This window comes from Alosa sapidissima, chromosome 17 (genome assembly GCF_018492685.1).
Source record: "Alosa sapidissima isolate fAloSap1 chromosome 17, fAloSap1.pri, whole genome shotgun sequence".
NCBI lineage: Eukaryota > Metazoa > Chordata > Actinopteri > Clupeiformes > Clupeidae > Alosa > Alosa sapidissima.
In genome coordinates this window covers 27,321,687-27,337,942 of record NC_055973.1, presented here as the reverse complement: position 1 = coordinate 27,337,942, position 16,256 = coordinate 27,321,687, and the positions used below count along the sequence as shown (strand labels likewise).

General features: G+C 41.8%; 1 protein-coding gene across 2 annotated transcripts in view; it reads right to left on the bottom strand.

The window, feature by feature from the left end:
• The window catches only part of plppr5b (phospholipid phosphatase related 5b), a 69,189-nt gene that overhangs the window by 41,177 nt on the left and 11,756 nt on the right, over positions 1 to 16,256 (bottom strand). For both annotated transcript variants that reach the window (XM_042068759.1, XM_042068760.1), the window contains exon 3: positions 4,894 to 5,082. In XM_042068759.1, the coding sequence (XP_041924693.1) occupies positions 4,894 to 5,082 (189 nt within the window). The remainder of the gene's footprint in view (positions 1 to 4,893; positions 5,083 to 16,256) is intronic.

Sequence of the window (16,256 nt, the reverse complement as noted above, 5' to 3'; positions counted from 1 at the left end):
AAGAACAGCAGAAGGCTTTAAACGCTCCACTCCAACAAAAAAAGGTCGCTGGCACCAGACTACTCCAAACAGCCACAAAGAAGCGCGTGTACTGCCTTTCACACAAAGTTGGAGAATAAACAGCGCCTATGATTGCACAGCGGCGGCGTGTGCCAGATGCAAGACATGCAACATTCTTGACAAGCCCCTACAGTGGTTCCCAATGGAATCGTTTCCAGTTTGTTGCCTCTGTGTCCCGGAGACGATAATCTCCTTTAATGGAAGCCATGGCTTCTCCTGAACCTACGTCTTTCACTGTACAAAGCCAACCCTTCTCCCACCCACTGATCAGGAGGTCTAAGCTGCTAGCAGTGCGGATGACATGGTATTTTAAAAGGCCTTACAACACTGGCTTCATTATGGTAATAACGCTATTACTGCAGATGCTTGCCATGCAGCATTTTGTCCATAGTGGAAGGCAAAGAGTCTTTTAGAAAAATGGTACTGTAACTAACAAACCATTTATAGAGGTAAAATGTCTTTACCTACAACTAATTGGTTTTTGGAAATGTTCAAACAAGACGTTGACCTTGGGAGTGATGAGCACATTTACAGCAGGAAGGCTTTCAGAGGAGAGGCCGCACAAATGGATGTAAAAGACTCTGGGCCGTGTGTGTGGATGTTCAAAGAAGGCACTGATGACTGGCTCAAAGTTGAAGGAAAGTAAACCATCAGACACAAGGCGGCAGGCTCAGGTTCACCTTAAACCACGCATCTTCTTTAAATGCCTAGCTCATATTTTTAGGAATCGGCCTGAATACACCTTTATTAAAGGTTCCTCTTCAGAGCAGTATCTACAAAGGTTACAGGTTATTCTGGAGTCTTTTAAATTAAATAGATCTTCATGAAGGGTATTATCTTCACTCAAGGTTGTTAGCAGTATCAAACTACAAGAATAAATATGAAAATTCTCTGAGTTTTCCAGTCAGTATAAAATATGTTTGTCAAATGGGGAACAAAAGGTTTTTTGGTGGGGAACAAAAAAGAGACATTCAAGATCTTAAGAACAAAAACTAGGATTACACCCTTTCCCCCTGTCAAAAAATCGCCTTGGGCTCTCCATGGTGGAGTTCACTTTATCATAATTATTATCAAACATGCATGGCACATTTTTCAAAAACTAGAAAAAAAGAGACAGAAACTCATTACAGAGACTTAACTTCAACACAGTCATAAAATTCATACCGGGTACTGACATGGAGCCAATATGTCTGGTGAGAAATGGAGCATTACTGTAGCAAAATTAGATTTTTTTTTTTCAAACTGAGACTTGGCCTGCCAATATGGACAGTGGGGATTAAGGGTCTGCGATCAATGCTGTCCCATTGGCGCCAGGGAGTTACTGCCGCTGTTTATCTCTGCACTGAAACCATTAGTGTCTGTGCCACCACACAGTTAATCACACCTGCTCAAGTGTTCTGTGTTAAATGGCTCTACCTGTGTGTGTGTGTGTGTGTGTGTGTGTGTGTGTGTGTGTGTGTGTGTGTGTAGAGTGTGTGTGAGTGTGAGAGAGAGAGATGATGTGAGACACAATGTGAGACACAAAGTGAGACATAAAGTGAGATAAAAAGTGAGACAAATGCATGTTAGAGAAGAGGTCGATTGTGCTTGTCCAGTCTGCCTCAGTCTGTTTCACTTTAGAATGAATCATTTTGGTTACCAAATGTGAAAAGGGGAACAATGATTTTTCATCCTGGGTGTGTTTAAATGGGTTTATAACATATGCACAAGCCATTATATCAGTGCAAAAATCCTTCACATCTATCAATCTTAGTCTGCCAATTAAGTGCATGTACAAATGACACCGATTATGGGCTGGTAAAATTTGTATTATTATGAATTATGTTACATTGTATCCTAAGTACAATAGTCTTATGTTCTAATATGCAAACGTGTGTATAATCATTACTACACTTTCACTTTCAGTAACACGTCACTACGTTTTTAAAGCATTCAACTGCTTCCAGTCTGAAGGCCTTAGTACATATCATTCATCAGACACGGTTCATCAAACTGCATGTGAAAAACGCACACCCTAACCACAGAAAAAGCATAATCACCAAGGGCTGTAATGGCCACAGCTGACCGGCACTCACACAGAATCACATCATCATAACTTCATAGAATGCCTCATTCGCGTTTCTGTTTATGTTAGTGTTATGGTCAGTGGACTGCATAATTGTACGCGGAAGAAGACAGATGGGGACATTCAAAAAAAAATTGCATAGAGGAGATGTGTGCTTGGTGAAGTTTGTTTTGGCAGACTCGCTGATATGGCCACGTCGATGATGGGTGAAGCCAGCCATTATCAGTCAGGACAGTGTATACTGAACTTGAGCGTGGCACTCTGTGTGTTTGCGGCTCTATCTCTCCTGCCTGCCCTTCTGTGGGAAGCCTGTATCAGTCAGTCACACACAGGCCTGACTGCCAATCAGAACAATGGCTTCACAGCCGCAGGGAAATCACAGAGCAGCAGATTTATTTTAGATTGACCAACGTCTCCTCTGTTGACACCTGTTTTATTGAGGGTCATTCTGAGGCTGTGTGTGCCTGTCTTTGTGCATCTGTGACTATGTGTGTGTGCCTGTGTGTGTGTGTGTGTGTGTATGTGTGTGTGTGTGTGTGTGTGTGTGTGTGTGTGTGTGTGTGTGTGTGTGTGTGTGTGTGTGTGTGTGTACGTTCCGTAATGTTATCATCCATCTCTCTGAGACTATTTCAGGGAGCAAGAGGTATTTTTTATTGGAAAATGTGCTCTGCTGGTTGTTACTCCTAAAATGAAGTCAGATGAACATTCTTCTAGTGGCTGACCCCTTCAGCTGACCCTAAAAGCTGGGTAAAATATATACATTCCAACGACCTGAGGCTAGAATAACCGAGAAATCTATTTTCTGAATGTGACTTTCACAAAGTCGACTGAGATGACATTGTCAATCAAAGATTTTTATTTTAAACCACAACTAGGGCAACTCTATTGAAACCCCAGCCGTCTGAGAGTTATATATAAACTTCTCACTGCACTGGAATAACAATGGCCAACGGTGCTGTACTATAAACATTCTCTAGAAAAAATACCATAGACATAAACACCTCAATCAGACTAACACATTATTAAAAGATAACATACACAGTCTTGAATGATGGACAGAAACTGTCCAACAAATGTTGCAAATCTTATAAGACGTTGTGTAAGTGTTATTCCTGGGGGCAGTGGGGCAGCCGTGGCCTACTGGTTAGCACTTCAGACTTGTAACCGGAGAGTTGCCGGTTCGAACCCCAACCAGTAGGAATGGCTGAAGTGCCCTTGAGCAAGGCACCTAACCCCTCACTGCTCCCCGAGCACCGCTGTTGATGCAGGCAGCTCACTGCGCCGGGATTAGTGTGTGCTTCACCTCACTCTCACTGTGTGATCACTGTGTGCTAAGTGTGTTTCACGGATTGGGATAAATGCAGAGACCAAATTTCCCTCACGGGATCAAAAGAGTATATATATGTATACTTATACTTATATTCCTGAGACCACATACAGTGACTCTCCAGTGCAGAAGACAGTACGGCACCTATAGGGTGTCTCTGAGTGTAGGAGGCATTCTACTGGAAATGGGCTGCTCTGTTCTTGCCATCTGCCAGAACCTGGGGCACCTCTGACCTCTGACTGAGGTTGCAGTAAAAAACCCATACACTTAACCCATTGTGACCAATAACTGTGTGTTCTTTCAGCTTAGGCGAGAAACAGGTTGGTGCTTGCGTTTAATTTGCAATCAATGCTCCCATCAACAACAGTTACTGTCACTGACTGAGAATCATCACTGGCGGTGTTCATTAAGACAATCATCACGTCTCCTGTTGGGCACATCTCAAGACAACGCTACTGACATCTGACATCCATCCAGATACTGACTCAGAGGTAAGAGGGAGTGTGCGTGACAAATACAGACAGAGACAGACAGAGAGAGAGAGAGAGAGAGAGAGAGAGAGAGAGAGAGAGAGAGAGAGAGAGAGAGAAATAGGTTCTGTGTTTGCCTTTATCTGCTGCAGGTACAGCTGAATGAATAGAAGGTTCACATTAGGCATAATTTTCCCTAATGGCACAGAGTGCCAAACATGCAGCACAAAATGAAAATTAATAGATTTCATACATTGTGGCATTTTAAATAACGGCATCACTAATAAAACCATGATGAAATACATCAGATGTGGCATCATGGAACTGCAGCCCATGACAGATTGCCTACATGGCTTTAAGGGAGCATTTTATTATAAGCATCAATTCAGAATTAAATCACGGCATCTCTAAATGGCAACAACAATACCACCTGCACGCAAAGCATTTAACTCACCGATTTGCCTCAAAAATGCACGTTAGTTAAAATAAGTCTGACAAATGAACTGAGGTTTAATGAGTCGGGTTCACCATAGCATCATCCAACGCCATGGCGTGGAAAAGATAATGCGACTACCATTGTTAATAGGGGAAATTGAAGGCTTTTAAATCACGGCATTCTCCACACATTCTTCCCTCGCATCAATTGCACCCTGCACGCGCTTCTAATAAGCGCTAAACGGAGCGGTCTTGTACAAGGCAACTGAAACAGAAACTGGTGTATCGACTTATGACTACGTCCATTCATCTCCACACACGTTCATTCATCCTGGCGAAGTGCGGAGTCACCGTAGATCTGTGAGACCAAATGACCAAGCTACCTGATGAAGCCCGTGCTAAAATTCAACGGAAATTGTGCATGGTGATGTTTCTAAGCATACAGAGCTTTATTTCATATGCAAAAGCCTGTTTGACATACCCGATTTAAGTCGTACACAGACACTCACTCACAGACACATACACCGGTAACTTACCACAAGAGTCGGAACACCTGCCACCACCGCGTAGAGAAGGACAGGCGGAATAGCGCTCGACTCCTCGGGTCCGAGGTAAGGCTTCGTGTAGGCACTGTCATAGCAGAAAAATCCTTGGACATGCACGTTGAACGTGTCGGTGTACTCGAAGTAATATGCCAGCATGACCGTCCCCGCCATAATCACCAGCTGAAAATAAAGCATGGTCGTCAAATATTGGGGAAAGAACATTTAACAATCCACTTTTACAAGGAAAGCAAAATCAGCGGTCCGCATTCCCCCTCTGTGTCCTAACGCATCCTGGCCAGGAAACCCTCCATCTCCACGTTTCGCCCGCATTTAATGCTCTTTGGAAAGCATCGGAGGGTGGAATGAGAAGAAGCGCTCAGTCGCATGGCACTCCGCTCAGCCGCTTCGACTAGGATGAGCGGAGTGGAAACAGAGCAGCCAAAGAGAGGGGGCGCGGCACTCGCGTGGGTCTGCGTATACGAGAAGTGGGGCCGCTATTCGCCCACAGCAGCGAATGATGAGGCATGAGACGGACGGCGCCCAGGTTCGTGCATCTGTGGACTGCACGTAACGAACGACTGAGCAACTAGTCAGTTTAATCACTGAGCTCTCTCCGGTATGGCAGCAACTAAGCATCCCCTATTTTTTCTTAACCATATCCACGTCTGCAATGAGTAAAGGAGACACATTTGCCACATGTACATGTAAACTAGTTCATCTTTACCAATTACATATAGCACTTCGTCCAGTCTAAGCAAGGTTGCTTCCTGTCAGTGAATAACTTGTGACTCTTCACTTTAATGTGGAATCATGGTGTACAGCTAGCTACCCTTCACAAAATGTAATATCATGGCCATGGACGTTGTGGAGAGATGGATGGATGACTTTGAGCATGACTCAATGCTGCATTAATGACATGGATATGGTCTTGCTCAGTGTGTCTGTTTTGATAATCCTTTTGGACTGCTCAGATTAAGCTAATACAAATGTAACACCAATAACAGGAATCAGCCACAGTGCACTGTTGCACATATTAGAAGAACACATTTTAAGATAAGCCAGAAATATCCCCCAATAATAGTCCCTGCATCTGATTAACTGCACCTTGCTTTGGTTCCTTTGGACAAAAAAGGCCTACTTCACTCTAATCGGAATCATCCTCCCCTGAGTTTCTCCCAGATCCTAATTAATACATTTCTACGATCTAACTCTAGCTCTGTATTGTGTAATTAATGAATCCGTGGTGCAATCAATGCAGAATCAGATATGGAGCACAAATGGGCTCAAAAGGACCATGGTGCATTAATACAGTTTAAGTCGGGCATAATGCTCTTTTTTTAATCGAAACTCCATTATACACGCAAGGAGGAGTTCTATTAGAAGACAGTGACAGATTTGCAGCAGCTAGATGTGATGGAAAGAAAGTGATTAACGTGATAGGAGGGTTTTTTTTTTCACTTGATGGATTCAATTAAATGTCAAAATGCTGTCGGTTTCGAGACAAAGGGTTTGACTCAAACAAACTAGGTTAAGCCTCTGCTTACTGTGCTTTAATACAGATGTCCATCAGCGCATTACAAGTCTGGGGGTGCATAAGGCCAACTCCATTCTTTTTTGGGGGAGCTACAAAGAGACAGAATTTTGCACTAATGTATAATGGAGCTGGTGGAGAAGCGGCATATTGTTTCATTTTGTGTATAAATACTCAGGGAAATGACAATAAAATAAACCCAGAATCTAGAAACATGATGGAACTCATGAGTTGTGCAGATGCAGCTCGGGGGAATTCTATAAGTCCCTAAAGATGTCTGTATGAACATCCAATTTTGAGAGCATAAGTCCTAAACCGATTGTTTTCACAACAACCTTGACCGGTGCTGCAGCCCATCTGTCACAGTTGAAGGTCAGACTGCAGTGGTTTTGGTAAGATATCTGTTTGCTTGCAAGAATAATAAATCTTTTGAAATATCCCAGGATTATGCGATTATGTCAAAATATCAAACCAAAGATTTATATTTGTTTTTTTTCATGACAAGATAAAGGGATTTTGCATGTAGTTTCATCATCTTGGAGTCAAGACTGGGAAAGAGTCACACAAATGTACATGGTGTAACAGTGAGTTGTACTGGGGCGCCATGACATCTCCTTTTGGTTGTAGTGACATATCGGAGCACAGGGAATTTCCCTACAATAAAACATAAGAGCAGTTTATGCACATACCGTTTATCCTTGTCCATACATATGACAATACTGAAACAAATTAATCAACCTGATACGTTATATAAGTTTGATTCAAAGTCTATAACTAGATTATATTGATAAATCTAATCTAAAGGATTTCTTGAATTTCCCCTAGGGGATCAATACATCTATCTATCTATCTATCTAAATGCATTGCTATTTTCAAGTGTAAAACATTGCTCATGTCATTGTTCATTTGGACAGCAAAGAATCCTAGATGAACATTTTGTTGCGTCAGCAATAGCTACAGCATATGCATTTATGCAAACTAATCTGCTTCCATTATACTCAACAACCTTGAATGTGCCCATTGTTCTACAGTGATTTATACAGTGCCTTTAACATGGCTGGACTGATCACCTGCTTTATTCAAATCACAGAATAAAAACTGGTTAACAATGCTTCACCATGGCCTGACCACTGGCTGGAATTCTACCAAATCAAGGCCATAATCATACTCATAATCTTTGAAATATTAATAAAGCCGGACTTGTGCATCCTGATGAAGCCTTTCATCTCCACTCCACCCAGATGTTCAGATTAATCTGGTGAAGGCCCCTTTTCGGTGGGGCCGAATGCCTGATGAAGTGATTTGGTCCATGTTGGATGGGGCGTTCAGCATCTGTTTGGTGCCGTAGCCAGACCGAATGGCAGGACTTGTGACTGGGACTGGGGCATCTGTTATTTACTCCACGGTGACTGTAGTAATTTGGTCTAGTGCTCGTCAAACAGAGGAAGTAAACAACTGTGTGCACCTGGCTTGTCAGATGCAGCTTAGGCTCATGTTTGTGAATGGGCTGCTTTCCTGAATGAAAAGGATCTACCCAGGGAATCAGCTGCAACAATATACCTGTACTTATCTGCAGACAAAAATGTCATTACATACAGTTATGTAAAAATTATTTTTTTACATATTAATTATTATATGAAAAATGTACATGTGAGGCATGTCTTGACAAAAGTGTGGCTAAACAGTGTGTACACTGTATACTGTAATTCTATCCAACAAAAACAAATATATTCAACTGAAAAAAAGTGGGGGGCTACCTATGAAGACAGAATCTGCATTGAAGCCAACCTTTTCAGAAGGCATCTCCCTATCAAACTTTCCTAATGTGGGAGTATCAGCCATCTTGAGTCCTCCCTCAAGGAATTTAATGAGTTCAGAAATAAAACAGAAAATATCAAATCCAGCCATCTTACTGATGGACTGGACACACACTCCCTTAGTTTCATAGAAATTTCATTGAATACGCTTGACAGTCTTGTTCACACTGACAAATGTCCGTTTCATAAAAGGGGTATATACTGTATATATATATATATATATATATATATATATATATATATATATATATGATCTTAGGGATACATACAGAGAGCATACTATACATGTTATATGAGATACATACAGAATTACTCATTGAATGTTTTAAAGCAGGCAGTCAGCCAGAGCTATATGTTGACCTAGATTGGGTCACTGCGCATGCTGCTCTGTGGTATAAGAACCTTGTGGAAATATTCAGTGTGCTTCCCTGTGAAACTACTTTACATCCTTTTGGTTTGTGTGGTTGGCTCTATGTTAGCTACGAATGATTAGATGTATGAATCATCGTGAGGTAATGACACATTTAACGTTACGAGAGAGCATGGTTCCCTAAGACTCCTTCCAGACATACCACACTGTATGCGGTTCATTACATCAGCGCATCTAAATAAACAGTCCTTATTAAAAAGGGGGAAAAAAACACAACCGAGAGCAACTTCAAAGCAGCCGGCTCCAAGCTGCTGTGCCTTATCTTGTGCACCACACTTCATAAGAAATTCATGCCCTGTCTTCAGCGTACCCGCGAAGGTTTGAAGACATCCTGATTGCTTCTTTCCCCCTCTCTCTCTCTCTCTCTCTCTCTCTATCTCTCTCTCTCTCTCTCTCCCTGTCTCTCTCCGTCTCTCTCTCTCTGCCATAATGTCTCTCTCTCTGTCTCTCTTTTCGTCTTTTTTCTCTTTCTTGAATGGAAGTATTTGTGTCAGGCAGCAGCAGCATATAGGGTTCACAAAGGGTTGCGAGAAACAAGGAAACTGTCCATCTAGAAGTTCCTGACATCCTCATTGAGCAGCGATCCTGTTCACCCTGTACCATCAAGATAAGAATTTTCACACAGGTTTTTTAAAAAATAAATAATAAACTTTTAATAAATAAATAAATAAATATTTTGCCGCCAGTATTGCTGACCCAGGCTGAAATGGTACTCATGAGGCTGCGCTTGAACTTGGACACATTTTGCATTTACTGTAATTATCATGTTTCATTTGCATTAATAATGGCTACTTTCACTCTGGGTCTGGGCTACTCAGCAGTAACGCCTGTAGCAACTGTAGTTTTTAAACCACACTCATCCAATGTAATTTCAAAAATGTCCTCTTTCATTTTATGGTTGAAAGTAAATTATGGAATTATGGAGCTCGGCAACAACTAATGTTTAACTAATGTTTATGCCACTGTCATTTCCAACCTACCATCATACTACAGCCTGAATTGTATTCAGGCTGATGCCAGATGAATTATAAAAACCCTAGTTCTATGCAAAACTGGAGTGAAAAAGAAGGTCAAGCTCTTCTGCATACACTTTCATTAATAATACATGTTAACCTGCCAAACACCCTTAGTATATTCCAATTGTGTTTACCTAGAATACTTGGCATGCCTGTGCTCAAAAGAAATGCATGCTTTTTGAGCAAAAGAAGCAATGGCCAAATGTATGTGGAGAGACACTTTGGACATTTTGAAATATGTGAGCATTCGAACTAAAATTGTGACTGATGGAGCTGCTATCTTCACATTTTATCCTGAGTGTGTTGGAGTCCCATCTGTCCCTACAATCCATTATTTGGTCTGCAAAAGGCTGATGGGCCAATCTGTGTTGAAATGCATAGAAAACTTTCAAAATAAGAAAGAAAAAAGATTTACCAACTGTTAGAGTAAAGAAAAAAAAAAGAAAAAAACACAGATAGAGAGATCTGGACAAACAAACAAAAAGTGCAATCCTATACCCATTATTGCAAAACTCTGCACAATTACTTGCCATCAGCCAGAAATAAACTGGGACAAGTGTCCAAATCCAAAGTCATCTCCAGGCCAAAACAAAATCTGGGAATCGTAAATGGTTTTCACAGCTGAAAATTTGTGATTGGCTTCACTCAGTCTTATCCAGCTGACTATGACACAGTTTTACTGACAGTTAATTAGCTGAATAATTTATGCCTCCTGCTAATCATATTTGTGCGATATCCAGCACGGCCTCATCTCCACTCTGTGCGTATCAGCTCTTCACCACACAGACAAGAAATCTATCACATTTGACACATTTGAATTATCTTCGGCTAACATTAAGGGTTAAGGGTAATGGAATCATGTACTGTTTCACATACAGAAGTACTGTAGCTGTCTAACATGCTCTTTTGACATGTAGTCCAATCAGCAGAAGATACATCAGAGGATCGATGTAAAATAATACACACTTGTTATTCTCTGGGCAGTGATGATGGACGCATTGTGAGACAGAGATGAATTCAGTGTCTGTGTCATCTCCTCAGCCTTACAACAGTATCACAAATCACAAATGTGGATACACAAAGTCCTCACATACTATACCCACCTTTCATCTGCTCTAGTCATCCTCACCACGACTCCATCCATCATCCCAAGTCAGTACTTGGGATACCTCCATACCTCTTCCATTTCTCTCCACGCCAGGGATGGGCACAAATACATCAAAATGTATTTCCAAATAAAATACAAAATACCCACCCTAAAAATGTATCAAAATAAGCTACAAAATACAGCAGCCAAAAAAATGTCAAATAAAATACAGTATTTTTGTACTTTCAAAATACTACAAAATGCTTTTTTCTAAAAGCCTTTTTCGTTTATTCCTTCACTTGTACACTACCTTGAAAAACATCTGAAAGCAAGAGACTCCTTCCATAATCAGTCAACAGATTAGATATGCTGACCCCTCATGTTAGACATCCCAATATAAACCTCTGCCCTGAGAAATGTTCGGTAACTCAAGAAACCCTTCCTTAAAGGTGCCCTGCCACACGTATTTAATTAATTTGTGGTAATGTCTGAAGTTTTACCATGGACTCTGTAACATTTTTTGTGGAAAAAATGCCTTAGTTACCTTGTTTCAAGCAATTCTAGCGTGGTATAGAAACCTGCAGGAAGACTCGGCTCGATTTGCGACAGTTCTCATTAATATTCAACGAGCTAAGCTGCTTGACTGCTTGACAGCTATCGGTTTCGTCCATAACATGACAGCTGTTATCAACTAATTTTAGCTTCATGGCTTCAAGTGCTAGCAATGTCCGAATGGGCATAAAACCTGCTAGGCTAGCGAGTGCATTAAAGGGACACCAGGCAACGTTTTCGTGTTAATTACTCATCTTCGTAAGTCGGTATATGGTTAAATGACTCATTACAGGGCGAATTAAGACTCTCTCGCCCACCCCTACTGCCTGTAGGAAGAATATCCCGCTTGCAAGTTCAGTGTATTGTACCCGGCGACCGAAGCAGTTTCATCCTGCATCCACAGCACAGAGGGAGGCTAACGAAACGCTAGCGATTGTTGCAAACGTGTGTATAATGGCAGAGCCGGCGAAGAAGCAGCGAAAACCCTTGACGGATGATGCAAAGAAAAGGAAAAGACCTTCAGACCGAGCGAGGGGGAGTTTCGTAGAGAAAAAGCATCAGGCTTGCCTGGTGTCCCTTTAAACCTGTATAACACAGCACTTCCTTGAATTGACAATAGCGTTTTACTTACGGACTGGGCACTGGTTAGCCTGGAGGACCAGACCCAATCTGAAAGATTAAGAGTCTGGCCACGAATAACGTAATGGCCCAACTCGAGGGGCGGCACCAAGCATGCATTTGAAAATCTCACTGCACGCAATTAGATAACACTATACGATCAATGTTAACTGACTGATTCCGGACATCGACGCAATTGGATAACACTTCGTCTGTCATCTGTTTAGCTCGCCTCTGGCCCACCCATATCGGATACACAGATATTATTGGTTTCCCCACGATACAATGGGCGAAAGTTACGTGCATCATTACTCGTTGCCAGAGTCTCTCGCTGAGCAAACCTAGCCTACTGCGCCAGGCTTCAACAGCAACCTTTTTGCGAAGCCTGTGGCGTTGTTCCAAAAACTAAACTGAAGCCTTTTGATCCTGAACTCTGGGTTATTGGGCAACATGCATTGATGAAGTTCTATTCGCATAGCGCACAAGCCTGTTGACGTTCAGCCACTCTTGCATACGAAAACTGTCACTGAGCTAGACGAATTTTGTAGGCACAGTCTCAACTGGGCAAGCTCATGAATAGTGATGAGCTCAGTCAATTCCACGTCAGACTGACCAGCTTTGTAATAGGCCTGATTTCTCCGTTTATTTCTTTTCAGTAGCTAGAGCTGACAGAGGGGTAGTGGTTCATTTTCACATTCACGACATCACAAACACATATGGACCTAACATATTTTTAAAAAAAATACAAGTAAAAACGATTTTGTGTGGCAGGGCACCTTTAAGTATACTTATTTACTCTATTGGTGTAATAGATTGCCCACTATGAATCAGTGACAATAATTCAAAGACAAACAATCCAAATAGATGATTTATTTAGAAATTTAAACGAGGTAGTATTTTAACCTTTTAAGTTATTTAACACCATCACTACCACACTTATGGTGAGTTTCATCACAGTTGAATAATTTTGTATACACCTGAAACTGGTGTGTGCACTACCTCTATCAATGTAAATACAAAAAAAACGCGCGTTTTGTGTTGTGATGACTAGTGCAATGTGCATGCCCATAGCAAGTGTGAAACAGCCCCAAAATTCCCTAGTGGCCGAGAGCGGTATCACAGGGGCTTGACCATGCAAGGGTGCCACAGACAGACAGAGACATAGATTTTGTGCTTTATAGATAGATAGATGTCATCACAGTGTTTCACAAAGTATTTTACAGTATTTTGAAAATACAAAAATACACAACACTGAAGTATTTTGATACAAAATACGAAGGCATTTTTTCATCATCTCAATAAAATACAAATTACAAAATAGTATTTTGTATTTTAAATACATGTATTAGAAATACTGCCCATCCCTGCTCCAGGCCAACACTCAAAGCTCAAATTTCTCTGTATCAGGCTGATAAGTATTGTCGCTTCAGTTCATGGAACCCCCAGCGCAAAGACAGCCATGCATGCCACAATTAGAATGCACCATATTGGATCTTGGGTACACGGCATGCCAGGGATACGTAAAATGGCCTTTATTTCTCACAGGTATCCTAAAGAATACCAATAAAATGGTGCACCATGGGCTTACACTCGTTAATTACCCAGAAGTGCACACAGCATATTGTCATTGTGCAAATGTAAAGGAAAGGAACTCAGCCAATTCAGCAGAGTTCTTCCGTAGTGGCATCCTCCACGCAGGTTTCAGAAGGAAATCTGCCAGAAGGCATAATCACAAACACACACATTTCACCCAGTGGCAAAAGTCATATCGCCATCCATCAGGGAAGCTTATGCAAAACATACAGCATGGTCATTAACATCTTATGCTCCATATGGTGTTAAATAACTTTTCTTAAAATAGTTATATATATAGATATATATACTTATTCTTGCACTGTTGCACTGTTGGACTTACTCATTTGCACATCACCATGACCACTATCACCATTGCACATCACCATGACACTCACTCACACAGAGCACCTTACCTTACCTTACTATGCACAGAGAATCACAGGCTCAGTCCCTGAGTCATTGCAAGCGCCTCTTGATTGATTAATCACCACTATGTGGATACTGTTTTTTGAATTGATTTAGATTAAGTGTTAGTTAGTATAATTTGAATTTTAGTATATTTAGTATATTCTTTATCTTCTACTGTCCTTATTGCTTAGTTGTGTCTTGAGATCTATCAATCTATCTATCTATATGTTGACTTTCTTAAGATGAATAACACTGATAGACTGTGGACAGTGTCAGGCAGAGGCAGGCAGGGAATATTTGGTCTCCCTTATTAAGCATACATGCGTGAGAGAATGGGGCTTCAAAGGCTATTGTATACAGCATTAAATCAGTTATGTGGGGTTGGCTGGGATGAACGACCGGACTGTTCCATCATTAATTCATCCACCTCATGGTTCTTTAAAGTGAATTGTGTGTATGGGAAGGGGGGGCATCTTGTCTTTGATTTAAAATGCAGAGCACTTTAATGGCACTACTGTGAAATACTGTGAAGACAACTCTACATCTGTGTTTGTGGGACCGTGTCTGCCTCAAGATGATTTCAGGGCATGGGGGAGGGGGGGCAGGGGGTTGTGCATATGCTGCCACTTGGCTCCAAACATTTTTTTTTTTTGGTGGGGGGGGGGGGCACTCATATCTCCCCCTGTGCTCTAGTTTATATTCTGCTCGTCCTTTCTCTTGGTGTCACCCAAAGTGCAGCCATACCCACAAAGAATTCTCATTACCTGCCAGCCACATCCTTTGTCATGAGAGGAGGGATAAGAGCTTCGCTCTTTTGTTCAGCTAGCCATGGGCCCTGCCCTGACCGCAGATCCACTCCATCATGACAGTCAGATGTTGCATGAGATTACCAGAATGTTCTAAGTGGCGCTCACTGGGTTAAAGAACAAAAAAAACAACAACAAAAAAATCACACAGAGGCATGGAACAAAATGTTTGTTGTGAAAATTAGTACCCCTCCATCCTCTCCCCCTCCACCTCCTGTCTGCTCACCACTCTTTTTTCATCTTCTGGGCTAGATAATTCTTTCTGCTCTCTGCAAAGCCCACCACTGGTGACATTTACAGGCCATGGGAGCCCACTAGACACCAGGGAGAAATATGTGCTGTGGGATTTGAGTATGTGAAATGAGTTTTCCGTTGGACTAGGTAGAGGGACTCGGCCTGGTCAGGTAGAAGCGAGGTATGGTGGCTTATGTTGTGGAACTCCTCAGTGGACAGTTTATTTCACACAACGTTGTATATGTTTACATAAATCTCAAGTGTTACGAGTTGTCCGTGAGCAAACTTTTCAAACACACACGTCATTCTTTATCCACAGAGAATATACAAACGTATACTCCAGGCCAAATTACTTTCCTTCATACACATCAGCGTATGAAAAATAGATGGAGTAAAATTAAAGCAAGTTCATGCAAGTGCAAGAAAATGAAATAACGTATACAAATTTGATTTAGTAATCCATTCGTGCTATTTTAACATAAACAGGTCTCTCAGGTCTGCAGACGGTACAAGCGAGACTCGCACCAGTGGTTTGTCAGCAACAAGGACCTCCAAAACAAACCTCTCGGAGGCCCTATCAAATCATGAGGGAGTTGGTGTGACTGCCCACAGTGGTGGAGGAGACGATAACTCACTTGTAATGTTGCTGATTCAGTTGCTCATAAATGTCAGCAGGAACTTGCTATAAAGCGACGCTTGCCCTGGGTGAGATTTATCAGAAACTACAGTTAGTGCCAGGATAGCGACAGCCAGAGTCATTTTTAGCCACAATCTTCTTGCTGTAAGACACCATTAGATGCAGTGCACGGTGAGACATTAGTGCTTCTGTGTGGTGGTGTATTGCTGCTATTCATAAACACGGAGGGTGCTGTGTCTAAGAAAAGAGAGACGAATGAGACAAAACATCTGTACATTCGATCTGATAATGACGCTCCAAAAAAGGCATGCTAACATTGCGCCCCCTAATGGCTATTAGTCAGGGAGATGATTTTTCTAATTAGAATAGCGGGTCTTTCATTTGCCACAGATCATATATCTAACCATGAGAGTAATGAAAAGCAGCAGGGAACAGCAGGGAACAGACCACTTCAGTGAGATGTATTGAAAACTCATGGAGCTTCTGTAGCAGCTCTGTCTGATGATGGATACTTGTGGGGGGGGGGGGGGGGGGGGGCAAAACGCCCGGTGACAAAAATCGTTTGAGTCAATGACGGTGGCCATCTCAGATGTGAGCGCCCAAGCAAAGGGATCGTGGCAGAATACAAATATTTACCGGCGGC